Raw genomic sequence first — 16632 nt, 5'->3', positions numbered from 1 at the left:
GAAGTGATGTAATTACATTTTAGGTTAAAATGTAAAACTAGAAATAAAATATTTTAAGTGAAAAAATAAAAAGTCTGTTATTGCTACTCCTGCTGTTTTTAAATAACACTTTAAATAATGAGCCTCCAAGCCACTCGTGTTTTATAACTCATTCAAGAATTCATCATTCACATTTCATCTGTTTTGACTGTGTGCTTGCAAAGTTCTTAGCAAAGCATGTTTCTCATACTTCTAGACTCCTGTTTCCTCAAGGCCAACGATTTGACTCACAGTCTCTCTTCATACCTAAAAGAAAGTAAGTAAAGTCTGATATTTAAAAAATTATTCACCAGGTCATTATTCCACAAAAGAACAGGTTTTAAGTCGGGTATGTTGGTACACCCATAATCTCAGCATGCTCAGGAGACTAAAGCAGAAGATCAACACTTATTTAAGACTAACCTGGGCTACAGAGGGAAACTAAAAATCCCAAATAAATAAGGTTAATCTCTCTAAATTAAATACAAATATATTGCAATTTCATGTAATGTGGTATAATATGCTATATATACATATGCACACACATGCACTACATGTGAAATTAAGTTTCTAGCTTAAGTGGAGAGGGATTTAGTGTTACACCTTTTTTTTCCCTCAGTCGTACGATTTAGGCCAGGGTGATCTATTCCCCTGCCTCAGCTTTTCACATGCTGAGATTGTAGACTCATTATTGTGATGCTCATTATTAGATGTCAAGTTTTAATGTTTGCATGTATTCCCGTTTTGCTCTGGCTTTGAGAATTTGCCCCACTTGGGTTTTATAAAATTTAGATGTGTTAGTGTAGGAATCTGGAAAGTGATGTCATAGCCCAGAGCATCTAGTCTCCTTGAACTTGACCTTCTTACCTGAAAGATCAAGAAACTGAGCCATGTGGTTTTTAATAGCTGGGAGAACTCTGTTTACATGTTCAGAACTCAGACCTAGCAGCTATTACAGCCAATCTGATTTGATATTTTAATTTGTATTGTGTATATCCAGAAAAAAACTAGATTATTCATATCAAAATATCATTTACTTGTTTCCAGCAGTACCATAACTTACATAGAGAGAGTCAACATTCTTCTTTCAGCCCTTCAGTGTTATGATGATACCCAATTTGTGCTTATTAAACACTTCTCAGAATTTAACTTCATAAATATAAACCTGGATTATAATACGAATAATATCCTGGCATAAAAACTTGAAAATATTAAGTTTCTAAGTCTATAGAATAAATGTAATAATGAATTTGAAGTATTATTTATTGTCAGTTCCATTTTAGATCATGCTGGATGTCTCTTTAAAATTTAACATGGTCTGGGTATGGTGACCCATGTCTCTAACCCCAGACTGGTAGATGTCTATGAATTCCAGGCCGGCTAGGGCTCTGCACTGAGATCCTGTCTTTAAACAAACAAAAAGCTAAGCCAAACTAAAATCTAACATGATCGAATCAGAATTACCCTATTAGTCAACAGTGTCTTCAAGCATTCAATATAATTTTAATCTGCTATCTAAAGTAGCAGAAAATGTAGTAACAATCCGTGCTTGTTTGTTTTCTTAAGCACTTACAGATAGATAATTGGAGATTATCCACTGTTCGCAACACTGTTTTACTGTCTTCCACCACAGTTTTTGTGATCTGTCTTTCAGTCTGTCCTAAGTGGGTCAAACTTCGGAAGACCCACGGCGAGAAGAAGTCGGTTCTGATGCTGATTCTCTGCAGCTCTGCTGTCCGAGCCCTGGAGCTCATCAGGTCCGTGTCAGCAGTAGGGTCTCCTGAGTGTTTTCTAATACATGCCAACCTGTAGATTCTATGTGCAATAAGTAAAACAGAGTCCCCACCCCATGAGATTTATGTTCTGTTGGGGAAGCTGACAGTAACCAAGTAAGTACGCATGACAGTATCCTAAATAGTGATGCATTAGATAAAGAAAATAAGGCAGGCAAATGAGATGGACACAGAGGAGGATTCTTTTTTTTAAAGGGATGACTTGAGAGCAGAGATTCAGATGAAGTGAAGGACAGAGCCACATAGCTCTCTTGCCCTGAAGTCAGAGGGAGGTTTCCATGTGTGTAGCAGAGGGCCCTGAAGCAGGATGCCATGGAAGGATGTGGGGCAGAGGAGTTCTGTGAGCCATTTGAAAGGCATACCCACACTGCTGTGTAGAGAAACACACTGTGCAGGGCAAGGGTGAGAGCAACCAGCCCACACTAGTGAACAACAGAAATTAAATGGAAGGGATGCTCTGACTCAAAATAGAAACAAGGAAAGGCAGAATACCAGGGAAAAAACTTTCTTCACCTATATAAAGAAAATGTCATGGGCTGGAAAAGCTCTTATATTAATGTGAGTACCATACTCTTGAGAAGGGAGACTCAGTGTTGTAAATATGCCTGCTTTACTTAGGGTCATCTACAAATTTCACAGGAGTTTCTAGTAAAACTCCAAGAAAATTTGTTGTTTTAACTAGATAAACTAATTTTAAACTTTTGTGAAAACATACAGCTAAAAATGGCCAACAGTGGATTGTAAAGGCCACTGAGAAGAGGCACTCACTGTGCCTTTCAGACTGCAGTACGTGTGTTATAGTCTCAGCTGTTCAAAGCCTCTGGGTCTGTCACATGCAGGACAGGCAGAAGGGATCAGTGGGCCAGAAGTGAAAGGGAAGAAACAGACCCAAATGCATGTGAAAATGTAGCACACGGAAAAGATGACAGAGAAGGACATCAGCAGGGGAAGATGGCTTTTCAACAGTCGTGTTGAACAACTGAGTAGCCATCCAGAAAAATAATGTCGGATTCCCATCTCACTCCTTCTACCAAGATCAATTCCAAATGGACCAAAAACTTAAAGGAAAAACATTCTATAGTAAGATAAGTTGACACATTATTAAGCGCTTTCACAGGCATTTCCACTTGCTGCTTTTATAGAATAAACAAAAACTCTTCCACGGGATCTGTGTAACATTGAGAGAACAGACAGAGTAGGCTGGCATTTACAGGGAAAGCCCTGTCTGGGAACCAGGCTTTGACAGCAGACAAAACAAAGGAAGTCTGTCTTGAAACAGGAGCTTTGTCAAGTACCCTGAGGTGCAAGGATATGGACTCCATGGCGATTTAACATCTGTTTTTCTAGATGAACTAATCTAATCATGATTTTAGAAAAGCAGTTGTTAAACTTTACTATCCCTTCAGATTCTGCTTTCTCCACCTCAGCACACACATGAAATCATATTCCACACCCTCCAGTAAAGCAAATGTTCCTTTCAAGTACGTCTGCTCCAAACATAATTGATCTCCAGTACTCCTGTTTACCTGGGTAGCCATCTGTACTTGTGGCCTTGAAGTCAGAGCATTTCACACCAACTTCTCTGAGTTTAGACAGGACTACTACAGACCCACTGCAAGCTGAGGTGCTAATAGCAAAGAAGTTGGCCTACATGTGACCTCTTACAAACGAGTTGTCATGTTCATTTGAGCTTCTACTGTACATAAATTCCTTCCTAAAGAGTATAAAAGCACTGTGTCGTCACACTTCATTTACCAGCTGTGCCCAGATATATTATGATCCATTTCAAGGTTAAATGAATTGCAGAGTGTGGTCTGAGCCGGCCCAAGGACCACTGTTTAATAATCCTACTTTAAGGACATCTGTTCTCTTGACAGCCATAAGTCCTGTTGTTATCCTGGTTAACCCTGCAATGGAAAATGTTTATGTGTAATTAAGGACTCATTTGCAATAGAAATCGGATCGCATGTTTCACTATTTTGTGTATCAATAGCTTCCTCCTAGTCAACATTATTTCTCAAAATATAATGACATAAAGAAAAGTAATATCTTAAGTATAACTCTAAATCTTAGTTAAAAACTTACTTGTTCATTATACCCACTTTAACTCAAAACAGAATTTTAGGTGATACACAGAAATACACCAAAATGAAAAACAGACGGTTAAAAAGAAAACAATAAACATCAAAAATCAGATGAAGCCAACTGGAAGTGGTGTTCATGATCTCTTCCATAAAGCCTTGTTAGGTTGTAGAGATGGTCCTGACTTCTGTGGACAGAATGTGTTTGGAAAGGTCAGTTCACACATCCATGGCATTCTGTGAGTTTAAATTTAAAGATAAAAACTGGCCCCAGAGTGACATATTGTCATTAGTGCCATCTGTCAAATAAAATAATGGGCAGATGGTGTCACCTGGCTATTCACAGAGCAGTTGTTTGTAGACTCCGGGTTCCTGTGTCAGAACAGCTCTATAAAACCTCTCCTCTAAGGTGCCAAACAGAGCAGCCTTGACTTTCAGAACTGATCATCTGAATCGATGTAGATAGATCCAAATTATTGAATACCTAGAACTGAATGGACTACTCACCTACCTACAGATGTTATAAGTCGACAACCCAAGGATGAGTCTACCCAATAGCATTTTGGCCCTAAAAGGTTCAAATGAAACTGAGTATATTGTTGCATGCATGCAATCCCAGCACTTGGGAGTGGCAGCAAGGGGAGGATTGCAAATTTGAGGACAGCATGCCTAACAAGCTCAAGGACCGTCTTGGGTATATAGCAAGATTCCATTTAGAATGAAGGATGGGTGGGTGGGTGGATGGATGGATAGATGGATGGATGGATGGATGGATGGATGGTGGGTGGGTGGGTGGTGGGTGGGTGGGTGGGTTGGGTGGGTAGGTAGATAGATAGATAGACAGACAGATAGATTTTTAATACGTTGCACATCTAAAAACCTAGATGCTTGACTTCTCCAAAAATAAAGTCTCAACACTGGATTTGTAATCTCACATCTTAGGATTGGCTTAATAACCAACCTTTTCAGGGACATGTGGTCTGTGGTACCCCTCAGTCCTCACAGCAACCACCGAAAGAATCACTTCACTCCTGCATGATTCACATCTGCTCTTGGGGTCAAGATCTGCTGCCCAATGTCTTTTTTCCTTCCTTCCCCCTTCCCTCCCTTCCTTTAGGCTGCAATTTTTTCATGTATGAAATTTTACAGAGAAGTTCAGTATGTAATAAGGAAAAGTGGGGGTGTCCTGCCCTCCTCCCTGGTGTGCTCATCCTGTGGCTCTCTGTCTGGACACCCTTCAGACTTTCAGATGACTGGGCTCCCCGGATCACAGGCGGACCCCACTGCTCTGAGACTTCTTCTTGTAACCAGTTTTGTTGTTTTGGGTTTTTTTTTTTTGGTTTTGGGGTTTTTTTGGTTTTTGGTTTTTATCTCATGGAAAACTCTCTGCCAGACACCTGAAACACAGAAATTCTGTTTAAAGAACTGCAGATGCATGTGTTTGAATCTTCATAGAAACCAAAGTGGCTGACCTTGTGTTGACTTGGAAGGACACACAGATGCATACCTGAGCAAAAGCCTTTCCCCATTTCTGATTTTTTTTTTTCCCTTTTTTAAGATAGTGTCTTGCTATGCCATGTAGACTGGTCTCAAACTCACCACAGTCCTCATGAGTGATTTCACACACATCAGCCTGAAAGCCCACTCCAGTTTCACAGCAGAGAGAGACTTGCCTAATGATCTTTTTGTGTGTAGATGCAAACATAACTGTACACATTTAGAACAGTCTTTTGAACAATAAACTATAACTTGTAAATAGTGAATTCTTAAATGAGTAAGTTGTCATAATCTATTCAATGCATTAATTAACATACTCCTTTTTATTAGGTCACTGACAGCATTCAAAGGAGATGCCAAAGTTATGAAATTATTTGCAAAGCATATAAAGGTGAGCAAGGGCCTGTAGTTCTGATCAGAGAAGTAAGTGGCATCAGAAGACCTCAGCACTCCCTTTCAGCCTCTCTAATCACCCTAGGAATCGCTTTCTGTCATCCACTCCTGATATGACAGATTTAACAACTACACCGGTTTTCTCTGCATTCTGTGCCTCTCCATGGCCACCTGGGCCACTGCCTCGCTCTATTCCTGAATAGACGCTGAGGTCTGATTCCCAAATGAAAGAAATTTTCTCTTTGTCCCAGACGCTAGTCCCAAAAACAAGTGGCCTATTTGCTTTCTTATTTTTTAACGTAGAGATAAAATGCTCTAAAGTGGCCCGTGATTATACTTTCTTAATGATTCTGCCTTTTCTTTCTTCTCCTCCAGGTCCAGGAGCAGGTAAAGTTGCTGGAGAAGCGTGTGATACACCTGGGTGTGGGAACTCCAGGGAGAATCAAAGAACTTGTTAAACAAGGTATGAAATGAGGACGGAGAGAATTCTGGTTATAGCTAGCCCTTTACTTTGCCCCTACGTGAGTCTAGGAAGCACATTTGGAGTGCTCTTGTACAAGAAGAAAAACAGACCTCTGTAAATCGCCCAGTGAGAAACTCAAGTCAGCCTTTGATCTCAGAAGCCAGCCAGTTTGAACAGTACTATGGGGAACGACGAGGACCGTGGCCCACTGAAATGTGTTCACCCAACTAAACACATTCAAATTCCAGTGGCGCTGAGCAGCTGGGTGAATCCACGCAGCCTTTACCACCCCTTAGCAGTCCTCGGGATTGGTAGAGTCAGCTATGCTAAATATTTCCTTCTCAGGAAATTGAGGCTTGGTTCTCAGAGACTCCCATTCTAGTTATGATGGGATAATAAATGTACTGAAATGAAAATACCATTTCTATAGATGATACAGAGATATCCCTGAATATTCCTCCCAAGTACCTTTCCCTTTTAATGCTTTACACAGTAAGTATTCCAGAATTCCTGGTGAATTTTAACAGTGTGTCAACTTCTTCAAGCCAGAAGCCTAAAAACCTGCTGGTAATCCTATTACCTGTTCTTGACCAGACCTTTAGGTTTGAGGGCCTGGGGTGTTTTTGAGGTGCTAGAGACTGACTCTAGGGCCACGCCCATGCTAGGCAAATGCTCTAACACTGTATCACCAGCACTCTTTTTACTTTGTACTTTGAGATGCAGTCTTATTAAGCTGCCGAGGCTGCCCTTGATCTTGGGGTCTTCCTTAACCCCCCAGAGCAGCTGAAGTCACAGACCTGAGCCCAAAGGCTGGTTCAGATTCATTGATTTCGTTCTTCATTTTCTTTTTTTTTTTTAAGATTTATTTATTTATTTATTATGTATACAGAAGAGGGTGCCAGATCTCATTACAGATGGTTGTGAGCCACCATGTGGTTGCTGGGAATTGAACTCAGGACCTCTGGAAGAACAGTCGGTGCTCTTAACCTCTGAGCCATCTCTCCAGCCCCATTCTTCACTTTCAAATTACTTAATACAGTAATGTGACTTTGTCTTCTGCCTAGCTCCAATCCTGAATTATTTTGTATATATCAAAGTAACACTTCCAGCAATATTGTAACTCAGGAAGCCACATCTAAAATGCCTGGCATTCTGCTCCAACTGACAGCTAATAACCTACAGCTAATTAAACCCACTGACTGCAGAGTTCTGTGCAAGTGGCAAAGAATTAAGACACTGAAGGTCCCTGACAGAGACAGGAAAGGAACATTTTTTTAATTCCTACTTGTAATTGGTGTTATGCTGGACATCCTTTTGTGTGCTCTCTAACTGGTACCCACAGCATCCTTGGCTGGCTAGGACTCTTAATTTTTATAAGGGAAAACAGGGCCTCAAAAGAGATGAATGACTCCACTCATGGTCTCAGGCCAGGGCTTCTTCATTCCAGGGACTCCCCCCCACCAGGGGTTCCTTGGTATCTGGGTGTTTGTCTTATGGACATAGGAAGGCATTGGAATTAGAAAGCAGGTGTTAGGTACCAAGTCTGCTCCTTCTAAGAGATGAAGGTTTGAGGAGATTGTATGGGCACTGGGAGAGGCCAGGGAGAGATTCTCGGGTTGGTCCTTGACTCCCCAACAGCACTCAGCTCAAGATTCAGCTCACCCCTCTGGGACCCAGGACTTTTTCTATGTTACCTGATTCCCCCACCACCTACAAATAGGGCCCTTTGTAGGTTTCAAATAGAAGCAGAGAGGAAGGGAGGGAGGGAGGGAGGGAGGGAGGGAGGCAGACAGAAAGAAGCGATCCAAGCTGTTGAGTAGATTTCTACAGAATTGGTAAAACTCTATTTGACGGCCTGTTTTATATGGAAAAATAATGTTGGGCTGTTGATTTTTTTTATGTGATATTAGTGAAAGCTTTTACTTCTGAATCTGATTGGGTAGTTTAAAACATTAGCCACAGTGTTCAGACGCATGGGAGATGTTTATAGAGACAGCCCCAGCACTCTGGAGACTGAGATTCTGTCAAAGCTCAAGCAGGCACTTCACTGTTTATGTGTCCTCAACAAAATGCCTGTATTTTCAGTATGTAAGGCGTGTGTCCAGACATGAACGACATTCCATGACACTGGGATCTGTAAAACTATCTTCAGAATTGTGTCGTTTTAGTTTAGCAATTAAGGAAATTTTCTGACTATGGGCCTGTGAGAAATGCAAGAAGATACAGAAGGGGCAGGTGAGATGGCTAAGTGGTTAAGGGGGCTTGCCACCAAGCCTGAGGTCCTGGCTTGATTCCTGGAACACAGCTGGTGGGAGGGAGGGCTGACTCCACAAAGGTGTCCCCTGACCTCCACACTCTCACTTTGGCATGCAGGCATGCACACACTAAATAAAATTTTTAAATTAGGATGAGGATAAAAAATAAGTTACTTTAGAGATAATTTATAGTTAATTATAATGAGTATACTGCCTTTCTGTCTTTTTTATACACAAGTATGTTTTTTATGAAGCAGAGATCATATAACATTCCACATGGTTACAATGTATTTATTTTATATGTATACATATAGAGAGACTGTATTATAAATATAACATATATGCCTCATTTGTAATATATATATTTATACCTTAAATATATATACCTTATACCTTAAGAGGATTTTCCTTCTCAGGAAATTGATTTACTTCTCATTTGTAATATCTATATATTACATTGTCCGTCTGCATACTTTTAGTATAGAGTACTTGGATTTTATCCAGTTTTTTTAAAATTTTACATAAAGCAGTGATCATCATTGGAGTGCCTTTAAGCTTCTGGTAATTTTCTTAAGTGGGACATCACAGAAAGAAAGCTGTTTTGTCAGTGTGTGTTTGACAGCTCTGGGTAAAGATGGTGTCACTCAAGAAGGGGTTTCTCTGCCTGCACTCTACAGCTCTGAGTCTCCTTGAAAGGGGGACTATCAACTTGTTACCTTTTCCCGTCCGCTAGCATAGTTCCAGTGAGTGTTGTAAATGCAAGGTCTGATAATTACCTGGGCCAGAGAGGGAAGTGCTGGAGAGGGAAAGGCTGTGGGGAGCAGCTGCATGTGGGGAAGCTTCAGATACTGTTTCCAAGCATGGTGTGCAAGACTTTGAAACAACTGCAGGAGCCGGGTTTGTGCCCACCTTTCAGGGCCTGAGGACCAACAGTCCTGGGTACCTCCAGTCTTCACGTGCAATAATTCGAGGTAACTCAAGCAGCAGAGTGGGTGTAATCCTTACGTGATTTGCCAGCCTCCCTCATCATCGGGTAACCCCATCAGCATCCTCCCCCCACCTCCTCAGACTCACGCAGACTCCGGTGCTCTCAACTCCTCGGAAGGCCCACTTGCCCTGGCTACAGGAGACGGCTTCTCAAATCCCTGTCACGAAGGAGAGCCCAGCCTCTGGCTCTCACACATGGAGGGCTGAACACCTGAGTACTGACAGACTTAACCAGGGTCGCTTCTCTGTCCTCAGAAGCAGCGGTACAGCCGCGTGTGTCAGAGTGCTGCATGTGTTTCCCATCAAGCAAGCGTCAGCATGCAGAGGTTCATTGCTGGGGGAGAGGCCGGAGAGTGGGGCAGCCAGGAGGAGGAAACCATTTTAATAGGCTTACGTCATGAGGGCTTTACTACCGGGACTCTGGCTGTGTCTTTCAGATGGCCTTAATTTGAACCCCTTAAAGTTTCTGGTTTTCGACTGGAACTGGAGAGATCAGAAGCTAAGGAGAATGATGGACATTCCCGAGGTACTGTGTAATCAGATGTTGTCTTTAATCTTTTTTTTTTTCCAATTTGAACTTAAGTTCAAACACAGTAATAAAGTCTTTGGTATAGGGAGCCAGCACATTCTAGCTTTGGAAATACTTTCTGTCTTTAACACTGAGGTAACTATTATAGAGCCATCTCATCCGCTTACACATAACTATATCCTTTCCATGTGTAGTATACAATCCGTTTGGTTGCCACTAAATGACCATGGCCCCTGCCCCACTAGGACATCTGTACTTCAAAGAAGCTAGACGATCTGGAGGATTTGCCTTTTTCCTGTGCCTCTCTCATCACAGAAGGCCATCTTCGCCATTTATTCTCACAAGTACATCTTTGGCCAAATTGGGGGAAGAGAGGCTGCCTCCTGGTTGGCTTCTTCAGATCCCCACAAAACCTACTTACATAATTTACAAAGATGTTTTCATTTTGTGTGGAGGGTTTCTGTGTCTCAGTGGATTCAAACTGAGTGGCTGAATGCCTTTGTGGGCACCACACAGCTCACTGTATATTTATGAAAAATAGCTCATTACCCTCATAATATAGAAATTTTATTTTGCCACCCACCATGTTATCATGGGACAATTTTTCAATCTAATCTGATATGTGTGGGGAGGGAGTTATGTAATAATAAATAAGGCTGTCAATCACCTCTCAGGATAAATCATGCCAGTCACTATCAAAGAGGCTTGGGATTATGCCTCTACAACGTGCTGTGAGTTAATTTACCACTTAAAACTATTTCCCCAGACTGAACAAAGTTCAGTATAATTGATTGACGAGTTGTATTAAGCATCAAGTTTAAAAACCATTGGCACGCGCGCGCGCGTACACACACAATGGGGTACACTGTGTATCCATGAATATCCTTTTTTAACTAGTTATATGTCAGACACGAGGCCAGGTTTTATAGTTTCTATTATAATGTTAAATATGAGTAATCCACTATAACAGTGTCAAAAATTTATCATCAGTTTTTACATTTTTTTATTTTAAAAAACGTTTTTATTCATTTTACATATCAACCACAGATCCCCCTCTCATCCCTCCACCCACTCCCCCCCCCAGCCTTTCCCCCCAATTCCCTCCACCAAAAGGGTAAGGCCTCCAATGGGGAGTCAGCAGAGCCTGGTACATTTGGTTGAAGCAGGTTCAAGCCCCTCCCCCACATCAAGGCTGTGCAAGGTGTCCCACCATAGGTAGTGGGCTCCCAAAAGCCAGCTCATGTACCAAGGAACAGATCCTGATCCTGCTGCCAGGGGCCCCTCAAAGAGACCAAGCTACACAATTGTCTCCTGCATCATAGATATCTTTGTTATGTTCATGCCATTAACAATGATCACAAGGCAATCAATCCTTTATTGGATTCTTGCATGAAAATCTGGGTTACAAAAAGCACTTTGGAGTCCTTGAACATTGCTATGGCATTTTCTTTTAGATGGATGCAAACTTAAAGGCCCTAATGACACTGGTGTTTTACATAGTACTCTCCCTTTACTTACCTGACTCTCAACTCTGAATCAACATGCACAGGACTTTTGCCCACTCCCATTCTGTCCATAACAGCTGTATCAACATCTGGGGCCCCAGATGTGGACCTAGCCCTCGCTAGTTCTGGCCATAACAGCTGTATGAACATCTGGGGCCCCAGATGTGGACCTAGCCCTCTCTGATTCTGGCCATAACAGCTGTATGAACACCTGGAGCCCCAGGTGTAGACTTTGCCCTCTCTGATTCTGGCCCTGGCAGCTGTATGAACACCTGGAGCCCCACGTGTGGACTTTGTTCACTAGGACTACTTTTGTGTGACCATGACCTTTCTATTTTTTTTTCTCTCATTTAGATAAGAAAGGAGGTTTTTGAGCTTCTAGATATGGGAGTATTTAGCCTATGCAAGTCGGAGTCCTTGAAGCTGGGCCTTTTCTAAGCCTGGGTCCTGATGAAGTGTCCAGTTGCCAGCACACTACAAGTGCTCAGTAACTACCTACCATGATGGAATGATGTTAACTGCATCCATCACCCAGTGGATCATTGAGAACGCTTCCTGCGGATTCTTTGATGGCTGCCCTTCGGCTCATGCCTCATACAATAAAGAAGCTCTGCCTTGCGTGTGTTGTCTTTGTTGAACAGACTGGGTTTTTCTTCTCTGCTTTGACTATGCAGGAGACAGGAAATAGCAGCTGAGAACCAGAGCCACTTCCCTCTCTGAGCTTTAGTCTTAGAGGCTCCAAATGGGAATGCTACCCCACAAAACTGTCAAAGAGACCATGAGATGGTGCCCATGGAGCAAGTTGGTAAACTAAAGCGTGACGGCTGGGGCTATAACTCAGAAGTAGACTTCCCACAAGTGAGTAGGGGATCTGGAAACCAAAATCCATCCCCCACTACCCCAACCAGGAGAGGGCTCAGGGTTGTAAGTGCTTTTGGTGACCTGGGATGAACCCCCCTTCCCTCATTTCTGATTGGTCAGCTTAAACAAAGAAAAGTGAACTATCAGCTCACAGCCCTTGTCAGGCAGGTCAGCTGGAAGGGGCCCTCCATGGGGAGACAGATGCCTGCTGGGTCTCTGTCATAGCTTGAAGGGAAGCTGGAAGTTATTTATGGTCTTTTCATATCTCTCTGCCTGTCAGGTGCCGTCTGGCTCCTATATTCCCTCTGTGAAGTGTGGTCTCGGCACACAGTGTGGCCCACAAAACTAGAGAGAGCAAGTGTGCCTGGTACAGGCAGATAATAAATACAGCAGCTTTGTCCACTTACTTGATTCAACTTTTTAATTTGAAATAATTTCCAACATGCACAATATTTGCAAAAATAGTGTAGATAATTCCCATGTCCCCTTCCCCAGGTTCTTCCCATGTTACCATCCAATATACCCAGTGCACGAGTACCCAAACTGACGGTAAACCAACACCAGCACAGTGCAGTTAAACAACTGTATGTGTTACTCTGATGGCACAAGTTTCTCCTCTGATGGCCTTTTCCCAGGTAATAGGGATGTAAGGCGGTCCAAATTTGTAAAGTGTGATACTGCATAAAGGGTATTGTGATGTGCTGTCCTCCAAACATTAGCTGCCATCACTGTCTAAACCAGAACAACTGATATGACTGCTGTTGACATTCCTGCATAGAATAGAAACTTGGGAGGGTTGTTAGATTCCACCCACTCCTTTCTGTACCCTGCTCCCATCCCTATGTAGTTCTGCCCCAACTGCATGTGGTTTTAGGAGTTATTAAAACATACAGTGGATTCTGCCCCGGAACTCACATCTGGACCAGAGGTGAGTGCCTGGGGTTGTAGTCACAGAGGCAACCACCTCTGGGTCCCACCCCTGGGCATCAGCCATCCCTGGAGGACCTGCCAAACTTAGCCCCAGTTTCCAGCCATTCATCAGGCCCTGTGGGAAGGCTCCCCTTTTCCAAGACTGCGGGAAGACTCTGCAGTCTCCACACCCTGCCCCCAAACCCCAGCCACTTTCTGAGATTCAGAGACCAGCCCCCAGCTCCCATCCGCCCTGGAACTCGCATCTGGACCAGAGAGCCCCCAGCTACCATCTGCCCTGGAACTCCCATCTGGACAAAAGGAGCTCCCATCTGGACAAGATAAGGAGTCTCCAGGGACTTCCTGGGACTCAGATTCCAGCCCCCCAGCTCCTATCCAGCCAGCACTCTCATCTGGACCGGAGCTCCAATTTGGCCCAGAGTTTCCATCTGGACCAGAGAGAGGCTCCCTAAATCTGTCAGCTCTGTCTGGACCAAGTACACTGATAAGACCAAGAACGAACACAAGAGGAGATGGGCAGACGTCAAGGCAGAAGTACATACAACAAAACAAAGAGCAATACAGCATCACCAGAACCTAGCCCTTCTCCAACAGCTAGACCTGAACATCACGGAATGGGAGAAGAAGAAGAAGAGGAGGAGGAGGAGGAGGAGGAGGAGGAGGAGGAGGAGGAGGAGAAGGAGAAGAAGAAGAAGAAGAAGAAGAAGAAGAAGAAGAAGAAGAAGAAGAAGAAGAAGAAGAAAACCTAATAAGTAACATCATGCAGAGGCTAGAGCCTTATATAGAAGAAATCAAAAATAAAGTGGAGGAACAGACAAAAAAAAAAATGGGAAGAACACTATAAAAACCCAGAGGAAAGGGCAATTAAAGCAGAAGAAAACAATAAGTCCCTGAAAGAAAATCATGAAAAAGCAAGGGAAACAGTCCAAGACCTGAAGAGGGAAATAAAAAAAAAAAAATGAAGACACTAGCAGAAGGGATGCTAGAATTAGAAAATCTGAGTAAATGAACAGGAACTTCAGATGCAAGTATACCCAACAGAATGCAAGAGATGAAAGAGAGGATCTCTGGTGTTGAAGATATGTTAGAAGAAATAGATTCATCAGTCAAAGAAAACACTAAAACCAACAAAGTCATGACCCAAAATGTCCAAGAAATTTGGGACACCATGAAAAGACCAAACCTACAAATAATAGGGATAGAGGAAGGAGAAGAATACCAACTCAGAGGCACAGAAAATATATTTAACAAGATCATAGAAGAAAACATTCCCAACTTAAAGAACGAAATGACTATGAAGATACAAGAAGCCTATAGAACACTAAACAGACTAGACCCCCAAAAAACTACCCTCGCCACATAATAATTAAACAACTAAACATACAGAATAAAGAAAGAATATTAAGGGCATCAAAAGAAAAAGGCCAAGTGACTTATAAAGGCAAACACATCAGAATAACACCCGATTTCTCAATGGAGACTTTGAAAGCCAGAAGGACCTGGACAGATATAATGCAGACACTAAGAGAGCATGGATGCCAGCCTAGACTAATATACCCAGCAAAACTTTCAATCATCATAGATGGAGTGAATAAGACATTCCAAGAGAAAACCAGAATTAAACAATACTATCCACAAACCCAGCACTACAGAAAGCACTAGAAGAAAAATTCCAACCTAAGGAAGGCAGATACACCCATGAAAACACAGGCAATAGATAACACCACAGCAGTAAACCCCAAAGAAGAGAAGTACACAGACACTACAACCCAAAAATAAAAATAACAACAGGAACGAACAATCACTGGTCATTAATATCCCTTAATATCAATGGACTTAATTCACCTATAAAAAGACACAGACTAACAGAATGGATAGGAAAACAGGACCCATCTTTCTGTTGCATACAAGAAACACAGCTCAAATTCAAAGACAGACACCTCCTAAGAATAAAAGGCTGGGAAAAGATTTTCCAATCAAATGGTCTTAAGAAGCAAGCTGGTGTAGCCATCCTAATATCCAGCAAAATAGACTTCAAACTAAAATCAATCAGAAAAGAGATATAAAGGACATTACATACTCATCACAGGAAAGATCCACCAAGATGAAGTCTCAATTCTGAACATTTATGCCCCAAACACAAGGGCACCCACATGTTTAAAAAAACATTACTGAAGTTTAAATCACATATAAAACCCCACATATTAATAGTGGGAGACTTCAACACCCCACTTTTACCTCTGGACAGATCGGCCAAATTGAAACTTAACAGAGACATAACGGACTTATCTGATGTTATGGCTCAAATGGACTTAATCGATATCTACAGAACATTCCACCCAAACAAAAAAGAATATATCTTCTTCTCAGCACCCCATTGAACCTTCTCTAAAATTGACCACATACTTGGCCACAAAGCAAATCTCAACAGATACAAAACAACTGGAATAACCTCCTGTGTTCTATTGGACCTCCATGGTTTAAAGTTAGATTTCAAAAAAAAAAAAAACCTACAGAAATCCTACAATCTCATGGCAACTGAATAATGCTCAACTGAATCACCAATGAGTTAAGGACGAAATAAAAAAGACTTCCTAGAGATCAATGAAAATAAATACACCACATACCCAAACTTATGGGACACTATGAAAGCAGTGCTAAGAGGGAAATTCATAGCACTAAATGCCCACATGAAGCTGGAGAAATCTCACACTAGTGACTTCACAGCACACCTGAAAGCCCTTGAACAGGAAGAAGCAAAGTCTCCCAGGAGGAACAGATGCCAGGAAATTATCAAATTGAGAGCTGAAATCAATAAAATAGAAATAAAGAGAACAATACAAAGGATTAATGAAACAAAGAGTTGGTTCTTTGAGAAGATCAACAAGATAGACAAGCCCTTATCCAAACTAACCAAAAGACAGAGAACATCCAAATTAACAAAATCAGAAATGAAAAGGGGGACATAACAACAGACAATGAGGAAATCCAGAGAATCATCAGATCATACTTTAAAAACCTCTACTCCACAAAGCTGAAAAATCTAAAAGAAATGGATAATTTTCTGGATAGGTACCACATACCTAAGTTAAATCAAGACCAGATAAACCATTTAAATAGTCCAATAACCCCTAAGGAAATAGAATCAGTCATTAAAAGTCTCCCATCCAAAAAAGCCCAGGAACAGATGGTTTCACTGCAGAATTCTACCAGATCTTCAAAGAAGACTTAATACCAATACTCTTTAAGTTGTCCCACACAATAGAAGCAGAAGGTATATTACCAAACTCCTTCTATGAGGCTACAATTACCCTGATTCC

The 16632-nt window shown here is 41.9% G+C and overlaps 1 protein-coding gene across 1 annotated transcript in view; it reads left to right on the top strand.

The window, feature by feature from the left end:
* Positions 1 to 12159, top strand: part of Cmss1 (cms1 ribosomal small subunit homolog) — a 31614-nt gene extending 19455 nt beyond the window's left edge. Inside the window, exons 6-11 of the mRNA XM_036203437.1 lie at positions 236 to 295; positions 1673 to 1775; positions 5720 to 5780; positions 6158 to 6245; positions 9925 to 10013; positions 11876 to 12159. Of these exons, the coding sequence (XP_036059330.1) occupies positions 236 to 295; positions 1673 to 1775; positions 5720 to 5780; positions 6158 to 6245; positions 9925 to 10013; positions 11876 to 11959 (485 nt within the window). The 3' untranslated portion in view covers positions 11960 to 12159. The remainder of the gene's footprint in view (positions 1 to 235; positions 296 to 1672; positions 1776 to 5719; positions 5781 to 6157; positions 6246 to 9924; positions 10014 to 11875) is intronic.
* Positions 12160 to 16632: the final 4473 nt, after the last annotated feature.

Source organism: Onychomys torridus, chromosome 12 (genome assembly GCF_903995425.1).
Source record: "Onychomys torridus chromosome 12, mOncTor1.1, whole genome shotgun sequence".
NCBI classification, from domain to species: Eukaryota; Metazoa; Chordata; class Mammalia; order Rodentia; family Cricetidae; genus Onychomys; species Onychomys torridus.
The sequence above is the reverse complement of the archived record's forward strand: the minus strand, read 5'-3'. Positions and strand labels throughout refer to the sequence as shown.